This window comes from Pan troglodytes, chromosome 14 (genome assembly GCF_028858775.2).
Source record: "Pan troglodytes isolate AG18354 chromosome 14, NHGRI_mPanTro3-v2.0_pri, whole genome shotgun sequence".
In the NCBI taxonomy this organism is placed as follows: domain Eukaryota; kingdom Metazoa; phylum Chordata; class Mammalia; order Primates; family Hominidae; genus Pan; species Pan troglodytes.
In genome coordinates this window covers 55,374,036-55,399,930 of record NC_072412.2, presented here as the reverse complement: position 1 = coordinate 55,399,930, position 25,895 = coordinate 55,374,036, and the positions used below count along the sequence as shown (strand labels likewise).

General features: G+C 43.4%; 1 protein-coding gene and 1 long non-coding RNA gene across 3 annotated transcripts in view; one reads left to right on the top strand and one right to left on the bottom strand.

Moving 5' to 3' along the window:
* Window positions 1-222: 222 nt before the first annotated feature.
* On the bottom strand, window positions 223-13,649 carry LOC107967911 (uncharacterized). The gene is made up of 3 exons (XR_001708719.4): window positions 13,091-13,649; window positions 9,802-9,963; window positions 223-1,968 (listed from the first exon to the last, which is right to left on the bottom strand). It is a non-coding gene; the product is annotated as an uncharacterized LOC107967911 (long non-coding RNA).
* An 80-nt stretch (window positions 13,650-13,729) lies between these two features.
* The window catches only part of KPNA3 (karyopherin subunit alpha 3), a 92,830-nt gene continuing 80,664 nt past the window's right edge, over window positions 13,730-25,895 (top strand). The window contains exon 1 of one of the 2 annotated variants that reach the window (XM_016925292.4): window positions 13,730-14,703. In XM_016925292.4, coding sequence (XP_016780781.1) covers window positions 14,635-14,703 — 69 coding nt within the window. In that variant the 5' untranslated portion in view covers window positions 13,730-14,634. Of the gene's footprint in view, window positions 14,704-15,510; window positions 15,749-25,895 lie in introns of those variants that run through there. The other variant, XM_009426958.5, reaches the window with a different exon arrangement.

Below are 25,895 nucleotides of genomic sequence, written 5' to 3'. Positions count from 1 at the left end.
GGAATTTATTTAGCCACATAACTAAAAAGAAGAAAAATTCATGGATGGCTCCAACTTCAGGTGTGCTATGATTTGGAGCTGAAGTAATGTCACTAGGACTCACCTCTTGACTTTTCAAAATTCCTGACAGACAAAATTGCTGAGATACACTTCCCACTGGGAATTATGAAAACCAAGGAGAAGTGGGTTTTGATGACAGTAATAGGTTCCAATCAAATGTTTGGGTTCCTCATTTAATTTGGTTTCTACAAGTAACCATAAACTATAAGATGTTAGTCTTGACATATGGTTGCAGGTTTGTGTGTAGCAAGGAATCAATGTCCATGTAAGTGCATCTTTGTTTCAACTGCCAACAGAGACAAGAGTGTAAAATGGAGCCGGATTGCCCAAGCTCAGATTCTGGCTCTAATACTTATTAGCTGGGTGACCCTGGGCAAACTGTTTAACCTCTCTATGCCTCGGTGTATTCCTCTGTAAAACGAAAGATGATATTCTCTACCTACCACATAGGGCTGTTGTTAATACATGCAAATTACTTAAAATAGTGCTTTAAACATATTAAATGCTCAATGAATGCTAGCTATTATTATTCCCATTTCTACAGAAAACAAATGATTACTAATAAAGACATTTTTCAAAAATGACCATTTTAGATAGCAGGGGTTGGCTTGGTTCAGATTTTTTGCTTAGCAGAAAGAGAGTGACTAGAACCGTATTTGCTCATATTGTGCATCAGAAAACATTCTTATATTGTTGTCCTGTGTGTTTTCACCTGCCCTTGCATGTTCCCATCAGTTACTGAGCTGTAGTCTTCCAAGAGAGATATTTGTGCTTCTTTGTATAAAAGAAAGAAACCCTACATAAAGCTCAACTAAAGCTATAGGGAGGAGAAAAACTAAAGATTTCTTAGGTATATTTTGCAATCTAGCTTTGAATAATAAGGATGAAGCATTGATTTCTTTTTTTCTTTTTTTTTTTCTTTTGAGATGGAGTCTTACTTTGCCGCCCACGCTGGAGTGCAGTAGTGTGATCTCAGCTCACTGCAACCTCTACCTCCCGGGTTCAAGCAATTCTCTGTCTCAGCCTCCCGATTAGCTGGGATTACAGGCGCCCACCACCATGCCCGGCTAATTTTTTTTTTATTTTTAGTAGAGACAGGCTTTCACCATCTTAGCCAGGCTGGTCTTGAACTCCTGACCTCGTGATCCAACTGCCTCTGCCTCCCTAAGTGCTGGGATTACAGGTGTGAGCCACCACGCCTGGCCCTGGAGCGTTGTCTTCTATCTCCTTTATCTTCTCATTGCATAATCTTGTCTATTTTGGGGGGCAGGGGGAGCAGGGGGAAGCTTGAAAAACTTGACTGTCCAAGTGTGGCATTAGCAATTATTTGAACTTCATATCATGATGAGTTGTAGTTTACTCATTGCTTCTCAAGGTTATTTTTGTTTTAGTTGTATTGTGTAATTGTGGTTGATAAAACAATCGTTTGATGAGTCTGAACTTATCCTGGCTCTGGTTGCACACATTCCTAACTATAACGTGCCCCTCTGTAAGATTGGCAGGGATTAAGCTCTGCAGGCACATAATCCACAGCTCTGTCTTTCAGCTTTGGATGCTTTTACACAAAGTTCCATATTGAGATGAAAAGGGGAAGAGTGTGGGGCTAGAGAGATGCTTAGATAAGTTGAAGGGTTTTTGAAAGTACTGGTATGTATAACTTGAGTAGGTTTTATCTCCAAGTTAAAGTGGGGTAGGAAGATGGGAATTTTGCCTCATTGCTCTTCAAGTCAAACTTAGATCGCTGAGAGACTTCGTGTACAAACACAAACATTTGCCGAACATGTTCCTGAATTAAATGTGAGGGATGGTTTGATGGTTTGGGAATTAGAAATCTTCTGGGACAATTTATGAGTTTAAACAGCTACCAGAGTCTAAGGTTTCTCCACGGCAATTCAAGTTGTTTTTCTCCTAGAGAAGGAACAAAAACGTGTAAGTATTCTATGACATTTTTAATCTAAATTTTTGGTAGTCTGCAAGGTTTATTGAGTACTCAAGGTATGAAGAAAATATTGATATCTAATTTGAATCTTAAAAGCTTCTTTTTTTTTTTTGGAGAGACGGAGTCTCGCTCTGTTGCCCAGGCTGGAGTGCAATGGCACGAGCTCTACTCCCTGCAACCTCCGCCTCCCAGGTTCAAGCGATTCTCATGCCTCAGCCTCCCAAGTAGCTGAGACTACAGGGGTGCACCACCACGCACAGCTAATTTTTGTATTTTAAGTAGAGACAGGGTTTCACCATGTTGGCCAGGCTGGCCTCGAACTCCCGACCTCAGGTGATCCGCCTGCCTCGGCCTCCCAAAGTGCTGGGATTACGGGCATGAGCCACCACACCTGGCCTCAAAAGCTTTTTTACTTTGGATCAAAAAGGGAATGTTTGATCCCTAAGCACTAATAATAATAGTTTTATTAAGCAATAAAGTGTGTTGGGCATTACTGACTACCACCACACAGGTGTAGGTATGTTTGTGTTTCTTTCTTTTTTCTTTTTTTTTTTTTTTTTTGAGACAGAGTCTCATTCTGTCACCCAGGCTGGAGTGCAGTGATGTGATCTTGGCTTAACGCAACCGCTGCCTCCCGTGTTCAAGCGATTCTCCTGCCTCAGCCTCCTGAGTAGCTGGGATCACAGGCACCTGCCACCATGCCCGGCTAATTTTTTGTATTTTTAGTAGAGATGAGGTTTCACCATATTGGCCAGGCTGGTCTCGAACTCCTGACCTCAGGTGATCCACCTGCCTTGGCCTCCCAAAGTGCTGAGATTACAGGCATGAGCCACTGCACCCACCTGTATTTCTATTTTATAGTTTAAATATCTGAAACTTTGAAAGTTTAAGAAACTTCCCATGGTCACAAGTCTAGTAAAAGATTAAGGTGGAAATTGAAAAGATGAAGGTCTGTCTGTTGCTAAACGTGTGTTGTGTTCTTTCTGGGGTAGCCACAGAATTTTCTGTGATAAGGTTCTATATCTCTGTTACCAATACAGTCCCCACAATATGGTGACTATTGCGCACATAAAATGAAACTAGTATGAAGAAAAACTCAATTTTTTTTTTTTTTGAGACAGGTCTTGCTCTCTGTTGCCCAGGGTGCAGTGCAGTGGCACAATCATAGCTCACTGCAGCCTTGAACTCCTGGGCTCGAGCAATCCTCCCACCTCAGCCTTCTGAGTAGCTAGGAGTGGCTTAAATTTAAAAATTTAAAAGAAATTTTTAAAAGAATTTTTGTAGAGACGGGGGTCTCATAATATTGCCCAGGCTGGTCTCAAACTCCCGGTCTCAAGAGATCCCCTGCTTAGGCCTCCCAAAATGCTGGGATTATAGGCATGAGCCACTGTGCTGGCCCTAGAAACTTAATTTTTAGTTACATTTAATTTTCATTAATTTAAATTTAAAGTTAAATAGCCACATGTAGCTAGTGGCAGCTGTACTGGAGAGCATAGCTATAGGACATCACACTGCCTTGTCTATAAATGCTTAAGCTATATGATCTCATGGATAGAACATCTGCGTATCAAAGAGAGAAAATGTGAAAGTGTAGTTGGAGGAAAAAACACATTTTATCCAAAGCAAAGTTACTTTTCTTTTCTGTTTTTTGAGACAGAGTCTCGCTCTGTCGCCCAGGCTGGAGTGCAGTGGCACGATCTTGGTGCACTGAAACCTCCGCCTCCCGGGTTTAAGCAATTCTCTGCCTCAGCCTCCCGAGTAGCTAGGATTACAGGTACCTGCCACCATGCCCAGCTAATTTTTGTATTTTTAGTATAGATAAGGTTTCACCATCTTCGCCAGGCTGGTCTTGAACTCCTGACCTCATGATCCACCCGCCTTGGCCTCTTAATGTGCTGGGATTACAGGCCTGAGCCACCGCACCTGGCCAAAGCAAAGTTATTTAAACTGCAGGATTTAAAGGGAAATAGACCTAAAAGTTAAAAGACTCATACAAGTTAGGTAAGAAAAATTTCTTTTAGAAAATTTCTATTGGCCATTCACTAAGGATTATTAATGTATTGGCAATGTTGATTATAAGGGACATAGAAATTTGAAATAGGGGGGAAACAGTGTGCCCAGAACTGTATTGTTCATTTTGGGAGACCGAGGCAGGCAGATCACCTGAAGCTAGGAGTTTGAGACCAGCCTGGCCAACACGGCGAAACCCCATCTCTACTAAAAATACAAAAATTAGCCAGGCATGATGGCACACACCTGTAATCCCAGCTACTCGGGAGGCTGAGGCATGAGAATTGCTTGAACCTGGGAGGCGGAGGTTGCAGTGAGCTGAGATTGCGCCACTGCACTCCCACCTGGGCAACAGAACGAGCCCTTGTCTCAAAAAAAAAAAAAAAAAAAAAAAATGCTGGGTGCGATAGCTCACGCCTGTAATTCCAGCACTTTGGGAGGCCAAGGCAGGCAGATCACCTGAGGTCAAGAGTTTGAGACCAGCCTGGTGAAACCTTGTCTCTACTGAAAATACAAAATTAGCTGGGCGTGGTGGCACATGCCTGTAATTCCAGCTACTTGGGAGGCTGATGCAGGAGAATCACTTGAACCCGGGAGGCGGAGGTTGCAGTGAGCTGAGATCACACCATTGCACTCCAGCCTGGGCAAAAAAAAGGAAACTCCGTCTCAAAAAAAAAAAAAAAAAAAAAGCATTATTACTGCACATTTCAGTTCTCTAGGTATTTTCCAACCTAGGGAATCATAAATTCCTCAAATAGTAGGGACAGAGGAGAATGTTTACAATCAAACTAATGAACCAGTCTTTTGGATGGCTACTTTCAGGTGTCTCCTGCCTCCCGTTACCTTGTTTTCCAGGAATGACTTTAGAGCTGAATATTTACAGACTGGAGTCTTTAACGCTCCATAATTAGTAAGCAGAGTATGTCTCCTCCAAATGGCAATATGCAAAGGATAAAAAGTTATCTACTTAATACAACTCTAGATGACAAGCCCTTTTTTGTCCGACTTGTGGATTTAGTGGTTTGTCTGAGTCCTCTCCTAGTCCTGCTGACTTGGCGATAAAAATCTCTTTTCAGTAGAGACTAGCTTTTCACACTTGTTTAATTCTTCCTCTTTTGGTAACCAGTTTACCTAGACCTTTTTTTGTTTGTTTGTTTTGCAACTAAATATAACATCATTGTCCTGTGGAAACCCTTTTGTTTGTGCTGGATCAAGGAGGTATCTCTAGGTATTGTGACCCAGACAGGACACATGGCTCTCCCCCATCTCTCTGCGTGCTTGCCTGCAGAAAACCAAATTACAGACATGGGCCCTGCAATCAAGTTGCATGGACCCTCTCTCCTCCTGACTGTGCAAGAGTTACTTAGCATTTTTTGGCCTCAGTTTCTTCCTCTATAAAATAGGAATAAAAATAGTTTCTATCTGATAATACTGTTGTGAGAACTAAAAGAAGTAATCCCAGAAAAGGCTTAACGTGGTTCCTGGCACATGGTGCACACTCAGTAGTTGTCATTGATCATTTTTTTTTCCTATTTACGTCTCTACATGTTGGTGATTTTTAAAAATCATTATTTTATTTTATTTTTTTCAGTTCCAGGGTTCACGTGGAGGATGTACAGGTTTGTTACATAGGTAAACATGTGCCACAGTGGTTTGCTGCTCCTATCAACCCATCACCTAGGTATTAAGCCCTGCATCCATTAGCTCTTTTCCCTAATGCTCTCCCCCGCTCCCTGCCATCCCCCGATTATTTTTTATTTATGTATTTATTTACTTAATTATTTATTTTGAGACGGAGTCTCCCTCTGTCACCTAGGCTGGAGTGTAATGGCATGATCCCAGCTCACCGTAACGTCCGCCTCCTGGGTTCAAGAGATTCTCTAGCCTCAGCCTCCCGAGTAGCGGGGATTACAGGCACCCACCACCATGCCCGGCTAATTTTTTCGAACTGCTGGCCTCAAGTGATCCGCCTGCCTCAGCCTCCCAAAGTGCTGGAATTACAGGCGTGAGCCACCACAGCCTATTATTATTTTATAACCATAATCCCCATCTTCACCAGACTATGACTTTTTAATGCAAAAAAGAAATGTGCTCCTCTTTTCTTTTTCTTTTTCTTTTTTTTTTTTTTTTTTTGACAGAGTATCACTCTGTCGCCAGGCTGGAGTGCAGTTGCGCGATCTTGGCTCACTGCAACCTCCGCCTCCTGGGTTCAAGCGATTCTCCTGCCTCAGCCTCCTGAGTAGCGTGCGCCACCACAACTAATTTTTGTATTTTTAGTAGAGACGGGGTTTCACCATGTTGGCCAGGATGGTCTTGATCTCTTGACCTCGTGAACTACCCGCCTCAGCCTCCCACAGGGCTGGGATTGCAGGCATGAGCCACCGCGCCCGGCTGCTCCTCATTTTTATTATACCAAACATTTTATGGATTCCCCTCCAATGGGTAAGGTTAATTTTTTTTTCTACTTGAGTTTATTTATTAATCCACCTAGCATTTGTTGAGGCCCCATCATGTGCTATGTACCATATTAGACACAGGGAACCCAAAAATGAGTAAGACATAAATGCTTTCCTCCAGGTACTCATGTTTACTGGAGAAGATGATGCAGAAACAGATAACAAATCTGGTATTCGTTCAAAGAGGTCACTTCCCAGTAGGCCTAGTATTATCAAAATAACTTCCAGCAGGGATCAGCTGAAATTGGATGCCAAAGGGTTGCTTTTTGTTTTCTTGTGTGGGGAGGGGAGGGTGGATGTTAATAATAGGTTAGATATATCAGACATTCCATCTGCTGGAGTTCACATGGTTTAATAAGGTCATTCATACCTTAACGTGAATGAATTATTTCTTATCTGAGATAATGATTTATCTTAATAACTTTTAATTTAATTTTGTTTTTCAGCTATGGGATCTCATTCTGTCACCCAGGCTGGAGTGCAGTGGTGCATTCACAGTTCACTGCAGCCTCAAACTCCTGGGCTCAAGCGATCCTCTTGCCTTAGCCTCCTAAGTCTCTGGGATTACAGGCACAAGCCACTGCACCCAGCCTATCTCAACTATTTTGAGAGCGAAAACTTTGGTTTGAGGGTGATTTGGTGGCCTAATGCATTTGAGACAGGGAAGACCTGGTGGGTTGAGCACAGTGGCAGCTTCTGGAAAATCAGAAGGCCCATGAAGGACTGGACATGAGTGGAAAAAAATCAGAACACTCAACTTTCGGTCCGTTTGACAATTATGATCATTTACTGTCTTTGTATTTCTCATCTATAAAATAGGGAGAGACAGGAGAAGAGATGCTGCTGGACTGGAGTGGTGGGCTCACAGGTTCAAAGCATTATGCCTGTGAGAGGAGGCTTCGAGATCACCCAGTCCAACGTGCTCATTTCACAAGTGAGCAACTTGCTACTTATATGAAATAACCTGTTCAAGGACACACTGCTTGTTATTTAAAGAACCAGCAAGTTACTAAACTTCCAGGACTGTGTTCATCTCTAAGGTACCATTTGGTTCTATATCTAGTATTGTAAAATTATATTTTTACATATATGTACTATAATATCTAGTATTTTAAAATTATATTTATATATGTGTCCTATAATATCTAGTAGTATAAAATTATATTTTACATATGTGTAAAATCATGTAGATCTCACATATGTGTAAAATCATGTAGATTTCACATATGTGTAAAATCATGTAGATTTCACATATGTGTAAAATCATGTAGATTTCACATATGTGTAAAATCATGTAGATTTCACATATGTGTAAAATCATGCAGAATCATGACCTAGAGACAGTAAGTATATTCTAAATTATGCCCACTACAATTTTAACATTGTTTATTTTATTGTAGTCTAATTATTTGAAAATGATATTGGGGGACAATGTGTGTGTCCCAGGTCCATTAGCCCATTATTATGCATTGAGGTTATCTTATTTGTGTTATCCACATAATTATGTATCAGTGCTTACTGGCCAGACACTAGCCTCGCTTGAGGTGTCCCCAATTATTTCTGGGGATTTATCTGGTTCTTCCTCTCTGACTTTTCACCTTACTGCTACAATGCTGTCTGCTGCTACTGACTATCATGGATCACGAGATGGTTGCCCTGCTAGGCACACCCATTTCCATGACTGATGCTCCCCGCACAGGGGACACCCCTTGGAGAGGAGACCTTACTTTCCTAGAGTCTAAGGACTGTATTTGTTCTTTGGGGAGAGTGGAGGTCTTCATTACTGCTATTCTAGACATTGGCCACAAGAGAAACCACTTGTCTTTCTGTGTCTTTTTGCTTCCATTGTTCCTGCCAACACCACAGACCCTCACCATGCCTTGGAACCAGAGCTCCAAGCTCCGCCTGCCCCAGAGAGAGATGAAGATGATAATTTCAACCATGCAGGGCTTTCACAGGGATTAGAGATGATGTATATAAATTCCTGGCAGGAATTCAGTAAATGAAAACACTTATTATTTTACATTTCTTTACCACTGAGGTAAGAGCACTGCTAGGTAGCTGGGTTGATGCATTTGGATGTCATTTTCTTCAATTTTCAGTATTTGCTCTTTGTTTCAGGTGTGCTTAAAGTGTGGTGAATTAGCCAAAAGGTGATCATGAGGGAAGAAAGGAGTTTATTCATTCACTCATTAATTCATTTGTTCATTCAGCAAACATGCATGATAGAACATGCTGATAGAACAAAACACCTGAGACCTGATAATTTATAAACAACAGAAACTTATTTCTTTTTTCTTTTTTTTTTTTTTTTTTTTGAGACGAGTCTCTCTCTCTCACCCAGGCTGGAGTGCAGCGGTGCGATCTCGGCTCACTGCAAGCTCCGCCTCCCGGGTTCACACCATTCTCCTGCCTCAGCCTCCCGAGTAGCTGGGACTACAGGCGCCCGTCACCACGCCCGGCTAATTTTTTGTATTTTTAGTAGAGACGGGGTTTCACCATGTTAGCCAGGATGGTCTCGATCTCCTGACCTTGTGATCCGCCCGCCTCAGCTTCCCAAAGTGCTGGGATTACAGGCGTCAGCCACCCCGCCCAGCCAACAGAAACTTATTTCTTACAGTTCTGGAGTCCAAGACCAAGGTCCCAGCAGATTCTGTGTTTGGTGAAGGCTGCTCTCTGCTTGTTGCTGTGTCCTCACATGGCAGGAGGGATGAACACTGTGTCCTCACATGGTGGAAGAGACAGAAGGGCAACAGGCACTACGGCACTCCCTTCAACATTTTTTTTTTTGGAGATGGGGTCCTGCTATGTTGCCCAGACTGCAGTGCAGTGGCTGGTCACGAGTGTGATCATAGCCCACTATAGCCTTGAACTCCTGGCCTCAAATGATCCTCCTACTTCAGTCTCCCAAGTAGCTGGGACCACAGGTACACACTGGCTGCAGCCTCTTTTATAAGAGCACTAATCCATTCATGAGGGCAGAGCTATGAAAACTTCATTACTTCCCAAAAGACTCCACGTGTTAATACTAGCACATTGGGTATCGGCTTCCAACATATGAATTTTGGAGGGACATAGATGTTTACACCATAGCAATAGGTAAGAGAGAGATAAGACTACACAAACTGCAGCAATACAAAACCATAAGTAAAGTTCTTCTGAGGTTCAGAGGGAAACATATTACTCCTGGCTAGGAAGATAGTAACAACTAATATTAATAGAGCAATTTCAAAGCACTTCCACATGCATTTTAGAATTTGATTCTCACAAAACCCCAGTGATTCAGGATCCTTACTTGTAGATGAAAAGAGGATTGAGGGCAGATAATTGACTTACCTGGGCTTGATCTGATAGGATCAGCCCTGGGACCTGAATTTTCAGGTTCTGAAGATCCTTCCACAGTACCACGCTGGGAAAGCTTCATGGAGAAGGTGACCATGTGGGATGAGTATTCAAAGAGGAAGCGATGTTGACAGGCAGAGACAGAGGCAGGGCCATCTGAGCAAGTCAAATGGCAAAGATGTAAAAACTGGAAAGGTTAAGATATACTTGGAAAAAGGTGAGCAGAACATGTTAGCTGAAGCATGAGCAATGTGCAGGGGAACCAAAAATAAGAAAAAGTATCTTGCACTGTGGCTGCATTACATATGATCTTAACCACTAGACAAGTTTATTTATTCTAATATGTATATTTTTTGAGGTGGAGTTTTGCTCTTGTTGCCCAGGCTGGAGTGCAGTGGTGCGATCTTGGCTCACTGTAACCTCCCTCTTCCAGGTTCAAGCGATTCTCCTGCCTCAGCCTTCCAAGTAGCTGGGATTACAGGCGTGTGCCACCGTGCCTGGCTAACTTTTTGTATTTTTTTTAGTAGAGACGGGGTTTCACCATGTTGGTCAGGCTGGTCTTGAACTCCTTTTTTTTTTTTTTTGATGGAGTCTTGCTCAGTTGCCCAGGCTGGAGTGCAGTGGCGCGATCTTGGCTCACTGCAAGCTCCGCCTCCTGGGTTCAGGCCATTCTCCTGCCTCAGCCTCCCGAGTAGCTGGGACTACAGGCACCCGCCACCACGCCTGGCTAATTTTTTTGTATTTTTAGTAGAGACGGGGTTTCACCACGTTAGCCAGGATGGTCTCGATCTCCTGACCTCGTGATCCACCTGCCTCGGCCTCCCAAAGCGCTGGGATTACAGGCATGAGCCACTGTGCCTGGCCTGGTCTTGAACTCTTGACCTCAGGTGATCCACCCGCCTCGGCCTCCTAAAGTGCTGAGATTACAGGCGTGAGCCACGGAGCCTGGCCCTAGACTGAGTTTAGAAATGATTTGACAGACAATGGCAGAGGAGAAGGGTATGCTGATTGGTAGCAGAGATGAAGTCAGGAAGATCTGGAGAAGTGAGTCAGATTGCTGTGGAGGGATTGGGGAGGCAGGTGGACTGCTTAGGAGGTGTTAAGGTAGTCTCGTGGGTGGCATGGGAAGAAGAGAGAGATGCCAGAAACACTGAGTGGTGAATTAACATGGTGACTAGGTGAGGGAGTTGAGGGAGAGAGACAAGAAGTAAAGACGGCTCTTAGCTTGGAGAGGTGTCCCTGGAAGAATGGTTATGCCAGTAACAGAGGGGTGAGTTTGCAGAAAGAAGCTGACTTAGGAGGCAAATCATGAAGTCCTTTTCCCATCTGTTATGCTTGTGTTGCCTACGGCATACTGCTACCTGACTGACTGCTGGCATGACTCCCCATGCCTTGGGAAGGTGGAGAGTGAGTCAGAGGATTTGATTGACCCCTGGGCTGAGGGCCCTTCCTTCCTGTCTCCCCCGAGACCCCCTAGTCCTTCATACACGTGCCCGATGAATACAATGCTTGGTATATGGTAGACACTCACAATATGTGTGGAAAATAAATCCATTTAAAAGAAGAGCTGTCCAGAGAAGTTTCAGGCCAAGGGTGATGATTAGAGTGAGGCAAAAGAGAAGGAGATAGTTTCTAACAATGAGAAGCACCAAATTTGAGTCCCTGGAGGTGGTCATTTCCCAGAGATTAAGGTCTCCAAGGTCTGGTGCAGGCTTGCACTTTTTACCACTTGAGTGGTAAAAAACTTGGTGAAGTTAAGGATGTAGAAAGACTGTGGTGTGAGGGTGCCACATTTGTGAATGCTGAAGTTACCAGGGGTACTGGCAAAGAATAAAAATGACTAAACTAGATCCAGGCAAAAGGGCAGCCCTGCTTTGGACTGGGTGTGAAGAAAGGTGGCATAAGGTAACCTGAAAAGGGAATACCTACTAAATTATAATAGAGACTGAGCAACAGTCTGAAAATTTCTCTTCCATTTAGCCAAGGAGAATGGCAAACACACAAGTTCTGTTTCCTTAAAACCCAGAGTTGAGCTAATGTATTCTTTCTTTTTTCTTTTTTTTGAGACAGAGTCTCATTCTGTTACCCAGGCTGGAGTGCAGTGGCGCGATCTCAACTCACTGCAACCTCCGCCTCCCAGGTTCAAGCGATTCTCCTGCCTCAGCTTCCTGAGCACCTGTGACTACAGGCATGCACCACCATGCCCGGCTAATTTTTGTATTTTTGTAGAGAAAGGGTTTCACTATGTGGGCCATGGTTGGCCAGACTGGTCTCAAACTCCTGACCTCAGGTGATCCTCTCACCTCAGCCTCCCAAAGTGCTGGGATTACAGGCATGAGCCACTGTGCCCTGCCTAATGCATTCCTTCTAAATTCATAGCTGGTGTGTGTGTGTGTGTTTCCCTTCAAATGAGTGGTTAGACTAAGATCAGGTGTTGCAAACTGAGGACCTGATATTCTCAAGTGACTGAAATGCTTAAGTCCATTAACAAAATGTGAATTAACATTTAAAAATAAAGAGAAAAAGAATCTACCTTTTTGGTTTTCCTTGAAAAGTGGAATCTTCTGGCAACACTGGGCCACAGTCCAGTATGACCAGAGGATCTGAAGCCTGTGTTTATCAATAGGCCACACCCCACCACTCACAAGACGAATGCCCCTGGACATAGCTTGGCCACCAAAGGCTTCTGAATTCCTGACTTCTGGGCCTCAGGTTCTTTAAGGCCCTTTCGCTTTTTTTTTTTTTTTTTTTTCTGTATCTCCTCATATATTTATTCTTTTTCTGTGATCAGTGTCCTTTGCATGTTTTTGTTGGGTTGTTTGAATTTTTTATTTTTATTTTTTGGGGATGGAGTCTCACTCTGTCGCCTAGGCTGGAGTGCAGTGGCACGATCTCAGCTCACTGCAACCTCCGCCTCCCAGGTTCAAGCAATTCTCCTGCCTCAGGCTCCCAAGTAGCTGAGATTACAGGTATGCGCCATTATGCCCGTCTAATTTTTGTATTTTTTTAGTAGAGGTGGGGTTTCACCATGTTGGCCAGACTGGTCTCGACCTCCTGACCTTGTGATCCACCCACCTCGGCCTCCCAAAGTGCTGGGATTACAGGCGTGAGCCACCGCACCCAGCCAAGGCCCTTTCGCTTTAAAGATTGTCCTTTTTGATCTCTTCATGGTATAGTCCTACCAATTTTTGACCTCAGTTCAATTATAAGTACTACAACATTACATACCTGCTCATGTCTACCATAGATTCTGAAAATTAACATACAAGCAAATGAAGCCCACCTGCTCCAGAAAGTAGCTTTTTGTTTTTGTTGTTGTTGTTGTTGTTTTGTTTGAGACAGAGTCTCCCTCTGTCGCCAGGCTGGAGTGCAGTGGCGCCATCTCGGCTCGCTGCAACCTCCGCCTACCGGGTTCAAGCGATTCTCCTGCCTCAGCCTCCAGGCATGCGCCACCACGCCCAGCTAATTTTTGTATATTTAGTAAAGAAGGGGTTTCACCATGCGGGCCATGGTTGGCCAGACTGGTCTCGGTCTCTTGACCTTGTGATCTGCCCGCCTCGGCCTCCCAAAGTGCTGGGATTACAGGCGTGAGCCACCACACCCGGCCGAAAGCAGCTCTTTATCAGTGTAATCCATCCAAATTTCCCTCTTTCATTCTTTCGATGCCCCCAGAGGGAGTGGGAGTGCTACACAGGAGAGTCTGCGGACCAGGGCTGGGCTGCTGCCTGAAGGCTTTCTGTGTGGTGGTAGAACAAGAAGTGTTGGGGGCATGTAAATACAGGGACTGCCAGAGTGAAGGTTGCAGAACCGGGCTTGGAAGGATGATGAAGAAACTGGGCGACACTAAAGCACCAGTTCAACAAGTATTTATTGCGTATCTACGACGTGGTAGGCATTGTTTTGACACTAGAGATTCAGCAGTAATTCAACCAAAGTACCTGCTCTCATTGAGCTGAATTTCCGCGCGGGCACCTAGGTAACGCATATAAACACTCGTATCACATACATACACATGTACATGTCAGGTAGAAATAAATGCTATTTATAAAACTGAAGCAGAGCATGGGAAGAGCGAATGAAGGTGGCTGCTATTTGAGAAGACCCCCAAAAAAGCGAGACTGCAAAGCACTCGCGGTTGTTCCTTTTCTGATCTTCTAGCTACAGGCAGCGAGGTGCGCTCCCAGGAAGGCCCGCCCTCTTCCTCCTGATAGGGCGCAAGGTGCCAGGGACGCTCCCCCGCTCTTCCCCGCCCAGAGGCGGCCTTGTGGGGGCGGAGCTTTGTGCCCAGCAATATGAGCGCGGCGCGCAAAGAGCCGCGCGCGGAAGGGTCCCGGCATTCTCCTCGTTCTCACTAGGCGTGGAGAATTACTCCAGGCGGATCGTGGCATGATGGGAACTGTAGTTGACGACCGCCGCCCCGCGCCTGAGGAGCAGTAAAAGCCGCCAGGTCCGGCTCCATTTCTGGCACAAAACTTGCAGCACCGAGAGGTTGTGGAGAGCCCTTGCAGGGGAAGAGGGCAGGGTCATCCCGAGAACCAACGGGCACGTACAGCCCGGCGAACGCCCAAGCCGGTCACCGCCCCCGGTCACGTGTCGCCAGCCTCCGCGGCCGCGCGCCGCTCTCAGCACCGTTCCCGCCCCACCCGGCCCGGCAGTCGGCCCGCGCCTCCCCCGGCGCTACTGCCACCTCGCGCTCGGAGGCGTCACAGAACGTGCTCTTATCTCCCCCTCCCCCCTCCCGCTCTCCCCCTCTTCCCCCACCCGCGCCAAGACTCGCCGCCGCCGCCGCAGCCGCAGGAGTAGCCGCCGCCGGAGCCGCGCGCAGCCATGGCCGAGAACCCCAGCTTGGAGAACCACCGCATCAAGAGCTTCAAGAACAAGGGCCGCGATGTGGAAGTGAGTGTGCTTCCGCGGTCTGGGCCCGCCTGGCCGCGCCGGCCCGGCGACGCGGGGAGGGGCGGGGGGCCGGCGCCGGGCTGGTTCTCGCCGGCTTGTGGTCGGCCGGAGTTGGCCGCCGCCTCCCGTCACCGCGGCCCCGGGCTGGGCGGAGCGGGCGGCGAGACGCCCCCCCGCTGCAGTCACCCCCCGGAGCTGCCGGCGCGGCGACCGGGAAATGCCGGCGTTTTCGGCCCCGTCACGCGGGCGCGGCCTGGTGTCGGCGAGGAGGGGATGTGGAGCTGAGGCGGGGTCCGCGGGCCAGGGCCGCCCAGATGAACGGGGATGCTGCCGCCCGGGCCCTCCGACCGCACAGCCGAGGGGGCGGCCGCTGCTTGCGCCCGCCACCGGTGCAACCTTCCGCCCGGTGCAGCCCCCTCTGCGCCTCCCGCGCGGCTCACATGGAGCCTCGGCTCTGCCGGTCCGGGCTCCTACCTTCTGCGAGCCGGGCCCAGGCGGGCGGTGGCGGCCCGCAGAGGGGGGTGGGGACCAGCCGGGTAACTGACTTGTTTGAGGGTGATCGATGGGGGAGGGTAGGATGCGCCAGGACCATTTTCTTATATTCCAGTGCTCGTCTTTGGACTAGTCGTGCCGAGCTGTTCCAGCTCATACTCCTGCAACTGCTGGCATTTGGAGCGAGCTGAAGGTGGACAATAGTTTGCCATCTATTGTGTTCAGGCTTCGGAAAAGAGGTTGCTCCGACCTCCGCTCATAGGACTTGTTTTCTTAGCCTTTCTTGGAGTGGGGTGTGCATAGGGTGATAATTTCTTTGACACGTTTTACTAAAATAAATTGGATACACAGGTTCATAATTCTCTTACATACCTCTTGCTCCAAGCCAGTAGAATTTCCAAGTGGTTGCAAAACTAAACATTCATCGCGGTCACTCAGTTAGTTGCTACTCAGCATGTTGCCATTGTCTCATTAAGGTGACATTAGCAGGTACTATTTGCAAACTCGGCTTATTGAGGCAGCGCTAGAGGTCTCTCTGCAGCTACTGAAAACAGTAAGTATAATGCACAAACTTCACTGGGACCGTGACCTTTGGATTTGTTAGGGGGAAAATGGTTTTAAGGCCACAGCCTTCTTTGCTAATACTAGGCGACATGATTTGCAGTTTTGTAATTTTTGATAAGCTAGTGTGATTAAGAGGTGTGTTTTATCCTGTCTTAAGGAAGGTTGTGGGGTAAATATACCATTCAGTGTTCTATTTTGTAGAGAAACAGACAAACTCAGGCCGTTTTTCAGAGCTACAAAATTAAATACTAGTAGGAAAGAACCTAGGGAGATATCCGTGGAATTCCCATTTAAATGAGTCAAATAAAGATCATATATTCTTTCCTGGTCATGGTTAAATACCCTTTGTAAGAAATACATCTAAGCGAAAGTAAAACTTGGGAATAGGAACAAGAAATTTTGGAACTGCCTCCTGTTATTGGTCCACTTGATGACAAGTGTTAATTTTGAACTTTTCCCATTAGGAATTTTTCTTGAAGCCTATCCTGTTCCAAATAAAAATTTATTGAAAAATACTCATTGTTTGTACAGAAAAACCAGTAACATTCTTCTCTCGGATATTGATACAGGTTTTTGTTTCATTGTTTACCTCTATTATTGTGTTCTGGTAGCTCAGTGATACTTAGTAAGGACTCCTGCACATAATAGGTACACAACAAATATTTGCTGATGATAAGAATGTAACCCGTGACTTTTAGATGCATGAAAAAGAGCATGGTTGCTAAGCCATTCAGCCTGGTATTGGTCACAATATTACATTTCTTGGGATTCTATAGTGTAACTAAAACGTGAAATAGACATTCAAATGGTAGTTCTAATGTGGCAGACACTGTTACGAGCTTCATGATACCTTATTTAATCTGTGTAACAAGTGTATGAAGTGTGGCATTATCCCCACTTTACATGAGTAAAGTATTTTTTGAGACGGAGTCTTGCTCCTTTACCCAGTTTGGAGTGCTCAGGCACTCATAGCTCAGCTGCAAGCTCAAACTTCTAGGCTCAAGGAATCTTCCCACCATGGCCTCCCAAGTAGCTGGGACTACAGGCGGACACCACCACACCTGGCTAATTTTTTAATCTTTTTTAGAGACGGGGTCTCGCTTTGTTGCCCAAGCTTGTCTTGAACTCCAGGGCTCCAGTGATTCTCCCGCCTCGGCCTTCCGAAGTGTTGGAACTACAGATGCTAGTCGTCACACCCAGCTGGAACTTTAGATAAAAAACCCCAGTGTGCTTATGTAGCCTGTGCATGTCACTCAGCGGATATGGGTATTATTTATTCACTAATTGTCTATTGGGTATCTATCAATGTTAGGTCTTGGGGATAAGGAATAAGATGCAGTCTGTACTTCAGGGAGTTTACAGTCCAGTGGGGGTGATAATTACAATGCAGAACAACAATTGTTACAGTGTAGTATTCCGAAAATGCATGCCAAAAAAACTACTTGGAGGTGAGCAGAAAGGGAAGATACTCTGGTTGATTTCTAATGGATGAATGGGAGTGAGCTGATTGTGAAGGATGAAAGAAAGGTGGCCAGGCAAAGGGCGGGAGAAGGCTGGTGGAAGAAAGGGGCATTCCAGACTAGAGGGAGCAGTAATTGAAGAGTCCTGAGAGAAATGTAGGAGAGAGAGAGACTAAAGGGTAAACTGGGGTCAAATCTGATGAAGGGCTTTTATTGGGGATTTAGGCATATCTAAGAGTAGGTAACCATGCTTAGTCTTGTCCATTAGAAACATAGTACAACTTAGCTCTGTAACTGAGTAGTTGTGGTTATCAGGCTGTTCCAAAACAGTGAGATGCACTTTGATAAGCTATGATGCCTATTTTTTCACATATAGGATAGACAAAAGCTAAAACATGTTATAAATTATAGAAGCAGCTGATACACAAGATGTTAGGTGCAAGAATAAGATCCATACCTGTTAAAGAAAATAAAAGGATAGAGTTATGCCAGGGCATTTGAGTAGAGAGAGGGTTGAGGAAGAAAATTTCTTTGTCATTCAATCGAGAGAGACTTTAAGAGATCTTTGGAGAGGAAAAAAAAAATGAGGTTAGTGAATCTTATAGGAAATATGTACCAAACTTAAAAGGGGCATGTTAACTGGTGAATAAATATCCAGGTAAAAAAGAAGAGTGATTATATTAAAGAGAGGAGACTTCCAGGTGGCCTGTGTTGATGCAAGAATATCTTGTGGCAAAGAGTTGCTTGGAAGCTTTTTCTTGATAGGGAGATGTGAAGGAATTTATTCCAGAGCAAAGAGGAGATGTAACATGATTAGAGCAATGGAAAGGGTGACAGGGCAGTAATACCTAGAATTCATTTTGGAGAAATAGTGCTGTTGTCTGATCTGCAAAGAAGAGTTTTCCAAAAAATTGAGACTGGGAATGGCTACAACCTGGAATGAGGATTTGATGATGCTGTTCTTCCTCCCTCTTCCTCCTCCTTCACATTCCCTTTGTAAAGATCACTGAAGAGAAAGGGAGTAAAGGTTATTCTGAGGTTTATAAATGGAGGAAGGGAGGGAGTAATTATCATCACTGATAGAAATTTGGAGCTTGGGTAGGGGATGCATTTTGTAGCAAAAACTAAGAAGTACATATTGAAAGGGAAACATTTCTTTTTATTTGTTCTGGAATGTGCTTTTTTTTAAAAAAAAAAAAAAAAAAAAACAGGGTCTGGCTCTGTCGCCAAGGGTGGAGTGCAGTGGCCCAATCTCGGCTCACTATAACCTTTGCCTCCTCCCAGGCTCAAGCCGTCCTTCCATCTCAGCCTCTTGAGTAGCTGGGGCTACAGGCGCATGCCACCACACCTGGCTAATTTTCGTGTTTTTTTGTAGAGACGGGGTTTTGCCATGTTGCCCAGGCTGGTTTCAAACTGCTAGCTCAAGTTATCCTCCTGCCTTGGCCTCTAAAAGTGTTGGGATTAGGGGCATGAGTCACCATGCCCGGTCCTGGAATGTGCATTTTAATACTAGACCTTTTCATGTAAGGCATTGATTCTTAAAAACTTTTTTCCTGTTTTCAAAGATAACTTACAGAAAAGTGTGCAAAACAGAAATGTTCTGATTAATGAATAATTACAAAACAAATGCTCAGGTAACTGCAATCCAGGTCAACTTCTCATTTTCTTGCTGCTGTATACCTCAAGAGTGTGACATTTTCATTAGTAACAGTAATTAATAATTATTTTAAAAACCTTAACATTTATTGTTTACAGTATATCAGTGCTAAGTACTTTATATAGATTATCTATTTAATCTTCACAACAGTCTTATATCAAGTAAGTACTATTATTATCCCCATTTACTGCTGAGGCAACTTGAGGCCTACAACCCTTAAGTAAGTGGCCTTAAGTCTTCCATTGGGTGTTAAGTGGCAAAGCCTGGGCTTACAATATATCAAAGCTTTATGCTAAGCGGCTGGGTGCAATGGCTCACGCCTGTAATCCCAGCACTTTGGGAGGCCGAGGCAGGTGGATCACCCGAGGTCAGGAGTTCGAGACCAGCCTGGCCAACATGGTGAAACCCTGTCTCTACTAAAAATACAAAAATTAGCCGGTCCTGGTGGCTCATGACTGTAATCCCAGCTACAAGGGAGGCTGAGGTGAGAGAATCACTTGAACTGGGGAGGCAGAGGTTACAGTGAGCTGTGGTCATGCCACTGCACTCAAGTCTGGGCGACAGAGTGAAACTCTGTCTCAAAAACAAACAAACAAAGCTTGATGCTAAAGCTAGAACTCTTGCTTACTGTGCTGTACTCCACCGAAGGGAGTCTAAGACTTGACATGTACAAACCACGCCTGAAAGTTAGTGAATGGGGAAAATCTTGAAGAAATATTGACTATATCACAGAAATTGCTATTTCTATACTTTAAAACCTTGCAAATTTTTGATGGACTTTACTATTAGATTTATTTGCCTTTTTATCTTTTTACTCTTGCAAAGTTTCCTTCTTATCAGCAAGGAGCCAGTTGGTTGGTTTTACCAAAAAATGATAATCCGTATCTTTGGGCTTAACACTTAAGCTTTATGCTTTAGTTTCTGATACCAGGGCTAATATATGTTTTCTCACCTGCAAAATTCAGTTAGCTCTACCAGACTTGCTTCTGTCTCTGGAACCTCCAATGCTAAGTGGCACTATCTGATTGTCCAAGTTTAAGATTCTATCCTTGACTCCCTTCTCTTCCCCTCCTTCACCCTTCTTTGTATTAGTTATCTGAAGAACCCTCATGTTTGTACCTGTTACCAACCTTACTTCCTCTGCCCCTAGTTTAGACCCTTATCTTTGTTGCCTGAACAAGTATAATAGTGTACCTAGCTCTTCTGTGTTCAGTATCTTCTCTCCCCAGTGTATCTTGTGGATTGATCTTTCTCATATCTTTCTGTGTTACTTTCCTGTTTATGATCCTTCCCATTGACTTCAGGATAAAAGTCCTTAGCATGCCACACATAGTTGTAAGACCTTACCTTTTTTACCTCACCTTGCACTTTTCCTTATATCTCCTTTGTGCCAGCTGTGATAAAGTACTGGAGATGCTTGAGTAACCAGTAGTTTCTTCTTCATGCCTTTGTATATGCTGTTCTGTGTGCCTTCTTTTGACTATCTGTTGAGTTGGGGTTCACTCTGGCAACCTATCTCTTCAGTGAGACTCCTTCATATATCTCTGGAACACCAAGATTACAATTCTGCCACACCATGTCATTCTAGTTAAAAACCAAAAACAAAAAAAAACTTTAAAAGTTCTCCATGAGCCTTTCCTGACTTACAGCATACTTGGTACTATCAGTCCCTATTCTTTTCCTCCTCTCTAGTGTTTTCCTAGGTGAATTTTCCTTCACCTATTTGGGATAAATTGCTGTGATGTACAACAAATTCTGTGTTTGTATAGCTATTAAAGTATTTGGGCTCTGTTGAGAAGCTCAGTGAGAATAGATACCTTGGATGTAACTTGAAACATGAAACTTAATGAGAAGAGAGACTAGATGATATACCTGAAAAAAGTCTACATTTGGGAATGAAAGGTTCAGTATTATTCTAAGACATTAATTTTCTTTTGGTGTTGACTCCATGACATTGATACTGTTGCCTAGCCCTCCTTGAACAGCCTGTTCTCCTATAATGTATTTCTGTAACATGCACTCGCTCATACTTGAATGTTTAATAAAAAAAATGTTAAGGCAAAGTTCATATTGGTTCATATGTGATTTTTAGTATCACATTAATGTTTAGCACTCTTAAATAACAACAGTTGAACATAAAGTACAGAAACAGTTGAACGGATCAAGCCCAGGAGTATGCATATTGGCCATGCACCCATGTTCTGCCTCTTGGCTCTGTTTAACCATATGCAGTGTCTGAAGGTGCTTAACGACCATCCATCCTGTGCATTTCCCTCTTCTTCCTAAGTCTGGAGAGTGTAAAGTGTTTCAGGAATCTATATGCCATATAGCAAACAAACTTTTTTTTTTCATGAATTCACTAATGGGGCATATACTGCTTCCTGGTTCTCTTGGGGTACTCTTTTTCAGTCAGCTTTGGTAAGTCTTCTTCCTACCCTTTGAATGTAGTAGCCATGGCTTGGGATTCTGTCTACGATTCTTTTATCTGTAGACTGTTTTTCTTGCTCATATCAGCAACTCCCTTGGCTTTAATCATCATTTCAATGTGCGGGGACTTAAATTTGTTAAAATCATCTGCTGGAAATTATTCACATGAGCATCTTTTTAGCTTCTCAAGCTCAAAGTGTTTAAAGCCATGTTCTGCCTTTGTTTTTTCTTTTTTCTGTTTATGGCATCATCACCCTCAATGTGACCTGAATTTGAAACTTGAGAGGCTTCTTGGACTTCTTTCTCCTCTTCCACATTCAGTCAGATGCCAGTTATGTAGCTTGAATCTCTGTGCTGTCTCTGGATTTTGGCCCTGCCTCTATATTCTGCTGCCTCCAGCCTACTTTAGGCCTTATTACCTGTCACCTTCCTGTTTAAAAACTATCTCCAAAGTGGTTTTCTTCCTGTAGTTTATGAGATTTTTCAGTGAGCCTGATGCCTGATTATTTCTCCAGATTCAGCCTTCCTCCCCCACCCCCTTAAGCCCTAGCAACACTGAACTTCTTATATGCTTATACATAATCTGGAATCCCGCCTGCCCCTCCTCGCCAGTGCTATTTCTATTCTCAGGGCCATCTTGCTGACTGGAATATCCTTCTCTGCCTCCTGTTGCCTGGCTAATTCCTACCACTTTTAAATACTCAACTCTGGGTAGGTACCATTCTTTGCTCCTGGAAGAAGTCTGAGTGTATCTTTCTCGTTGCAATTATGATAATGTATTTTAATTAGATTTTATTTTTCCTACTAGATTGTGAGCTTTTTGAGGGCACAGACTATGTATCTTCATTGCCTACCACTTAGTACAGTGGCTAGAACCAAGCAAGCACTAAAATATTCCTTGAATAAATACATCATAGGCACCACAGACACAATAATTTTTCTCATGTGTATTTTTGAACTGAAACGTTTACTCTTTTAGTGCCTTTTCCTACTGCTTCTCAAATCAACTCCAAGCTTTTTATTATGACAGGTAAAGTTCTGGGAGATTAATGTATATACATAGTGAATGAATTAGTGATTAAGGCTAATTTGTATGGCTAAGTAACATTCTATTATATGTATATACCACATTTTGTTTACCCATTCATCTATAGATGAATACTTGGATTGTTTCCAACTTTAGTCTGTTGTCTCCCAACCATTTAAAAATGCCACTAATTTGTTCGGGTCAGTTTTCTTATATTAAATTGCACTATATGAAATTGCTTTTTTCCAGGTTTGTAACAACAGCCAAGTATTGGCAATTTCATATTTAGCCTAATAGACTGTCCTAATTACTGGGTTTGTCTGTTTCCTTCTGGTGGTGCTTAACTGGTTCCTCTTATTTGTTTTTTTACCACCCTTCAGATTTTTTGTAATCTGGAAGCTTTTTAAAAAAAAAATTTTTAAACATTATTTTTGAGACAGAATCTTGCTGTTACCTGGGCTGGAGTGCAGTGACACGATCATGGCTCAAGCGATCCTCCTGCCTCAGCGTCTTGAGTAGCTAGGACTACAGGTGCACACTACCATGTCCAGCTTATTTACTTTTTGTAGCGATGGGGTCTTGCTGTGTTGCCCAGGCTGGTCTTGAACTCCTGTCCTCAAGCAGTCCTCCCTCCTCAATCTCCCAAAATGCTGGGATTATAGCCATGAGCCACTGAGCCCAGTCTAAACTGGAAGTTTGATTTAAAGTCTTGATTAGCTTCAAGTTAAGCTTCTATTTATTTATTTAAACTTCAGTTGGTGGTAGTGTGTACTTTAGAATACATCTCAGTAATGATAATAAGATTGGTCGTAGGGTTCAGGTGATAAAGAACAAATAGTTTAATGCCATCAATGTGAAAGTTACTTAACAGTTTGTGAAGTGAATTTTAGTTATTTGGGGGAAATGGGACGTGAAATGGATGACATTTCAAGAAGTGGAAAAAAAAGTAACTTCTTGGTATCCAGTAAAGGAGTTACAAAGTGTATATCTAGAACTTCTAACTTCAGAGTCAGTAGGATTTTCTTTCTATGACTGACACCACTCCTCAGTTGACCTTTTGTTTAGTTAGCATACGGTTTGGCTGTACAGCTGGCCCTTTGTAACCTGTGGATTCTTAGGGCTGACTGTACTGTGCCATTTTATAGAAGAGATTTGAGCATCTGCAGATTTTAGTATCTTCGGGGGAGGGAGCATCTGGAGCCAACCCCCCCGAGGATACAGAGGGAGGACTGTATTCTCATTTTCAAGTGGAGGTGAAGGAATATTAAAAGTATAAGGAGGATGTAGCTATCCTTTCTTGCAGTTTTGCTGTTAAGAAAAATTTTCTTACAGCATAGCCAACATCAGCAGTTAAAATATGGTAAAATAAATCATGACTATATTTACTTGGAATTAATCATTCTTGGTTTTCTGGGTTAGGGAGGTTGTATACATACTAGATTTTACTTTATTTTGACACTTGCCTTAAATAGAATATAATTTAGTTGTTTTCTTGGTTCTTGAGAATCACCATTATGCATATGGATATTGGGTTTTGCTTTTACATAAGTGATGCCTTCAGGTTGTTAAATTAACAGAATTTTCTTCTTGATTTTTACACTTGTGGAGTTTTTGCTCTTCTTAATTTTTTTGGCTTGTCCTTCCCTTGCTTTTAGTCTATCAGCTTTCTTTTGATACTGTCAGCATATTTACTTGTGGTAGCCCCTATGTTTCTTTTTATTTGATGCTTTACATATTCTAGTGACTTGGGGAACAGATTTATTAAACATTTATTTAGCTTTTTTTTTTCTTTGAGACAGGGTCTTGCTCTGTCACCCAGGCTGGAGTACAGTGGCACAATCACGGCTCACTGCATCCTTAACTTCCCAGGCTCGAGTGATCCTCTCAAGTAGCTGGACAGGTGCACGCCACCACGCCCAGCTAATTTTTTTATTTTTTGTAGAGACAGGGTTTCGCCGTGTTGCCCAAGCTGGTCTCAAACTCTTAGGCTCAAGTGATTCACCTACCTCAGCCTCCCAAAGTGCTGGGATTACAGGCATGAGCCACCGCGCGCAGCCTATTTAGTATTTTCTACATGCTATGTAGACATCATTAGGTGCCAAAGATTATAAATATGAAAATATTCCCTGATCTAAGGAAGTTCAGTTTAGTGGGAGAGACTGATACTTAAGCATATGGCTAGTGTACAGTGTGATAAGTTCTATGATACAGGTAGATAATTTGTAAAGTACTATAAGAGTATAGAAAAAGTGTGATTGTACCTGGGGAAATTAGTAAGGTTACACAGAAGGTCATACTTGAGCTAGGTCTTGAAGGATGAGTTTGCCAACTCAGAAAGAAAAATAGCATGAATAACAGTGACTGTGTCATGGAGTCTAAAGGCTTGGCGTGTTTAAGCTGCAGCTGATATGAGGGGCATTGTATCCATTCCCCCTGCTTTTGGAAACAACCTTCTGATTTGGCCTTTGGAAGCTACTTTTCTGCCGTTGGCTATCTTATGGTGGGATTTTTAATGTAGGTGCTCCTGCCTCTGATTAATTAATGTGCCTCACATTTTTCTGGCTAACACAAATTAGGCTAATTTGTCCCTGGCATTTAAATCTTGAGTGAGCTGATACTGAGACCTAATTGATTCATCTTGTCAGAAGTACTGTGAAGGTAACCATCCATTAATTCCTGCCGGCTAGATATGTGGGAGTTGCTTTCGTAGGCTTGATTCTTCAGCTTTGTCTTGGTTTTGTGAATTACTCTATATATTCTACCAATAAATTCACTCTTCTCTTTATTTCTTCTTAAATTTACCCAAGTCAGTTGCTGTTGTTTGCAACATAACTCTAAGGTGATCAACTGTCTTGGTTTGCCTGGAACTGAGGTAGTTCCCAGTATACAGGACTTTCAGTGTTCAAACAGAGAAAGTCCTGGACAAACCTTAACAAGTTGATTGCTCTAATTGAAACAGTTTGGGCATAAAGATAATGAGTTCTCGGGATCCAAATGTTGTTCAGATGAAAATATTCAGTATGCAGCTGAAAACAGTGCAGAACTAGCTTGCTTCAGTTATGTCACTCAGCAGCTATTCGAATTCTTTACTGAGTGTGAGGGATAAAACAATGAAAATAATGATAACCAGTAATTGTTGAGCACTTAACTATGTGTAAGGCACTGTGTTTATAAGAATAACCTTAAATAATCCTCACAAAGTTTACATTATACAAAGGAAGAAAATGAGTTCTTCATTTCTTCATTTTCTTCTTAATTTGTTAAGAACATACAGTTAGGAAGGGGCAGAACTGGCACTGAGTCCCAGATTTCCAACTTTAAAACTCCATGCCCTTAATAGCCATTTTCCTACTCTACCTCAGGGTTCCTGCTCAAGGAATGTATAGACTAGTAGGCAGATTATGTGAAAACAAGTAAATATTTCCTGTAATGGAAGTGTGTACCTAGTGGAGCAGGCACATGGGGAAAGAATCACCTGAGTTGGCCTGGGTAAGTCACTGAAGGCTTCATGGAGGTGATTGTGCGTGAGCTGAAAGTAGAAAAATGTGTAGGTATTTATGGTAAA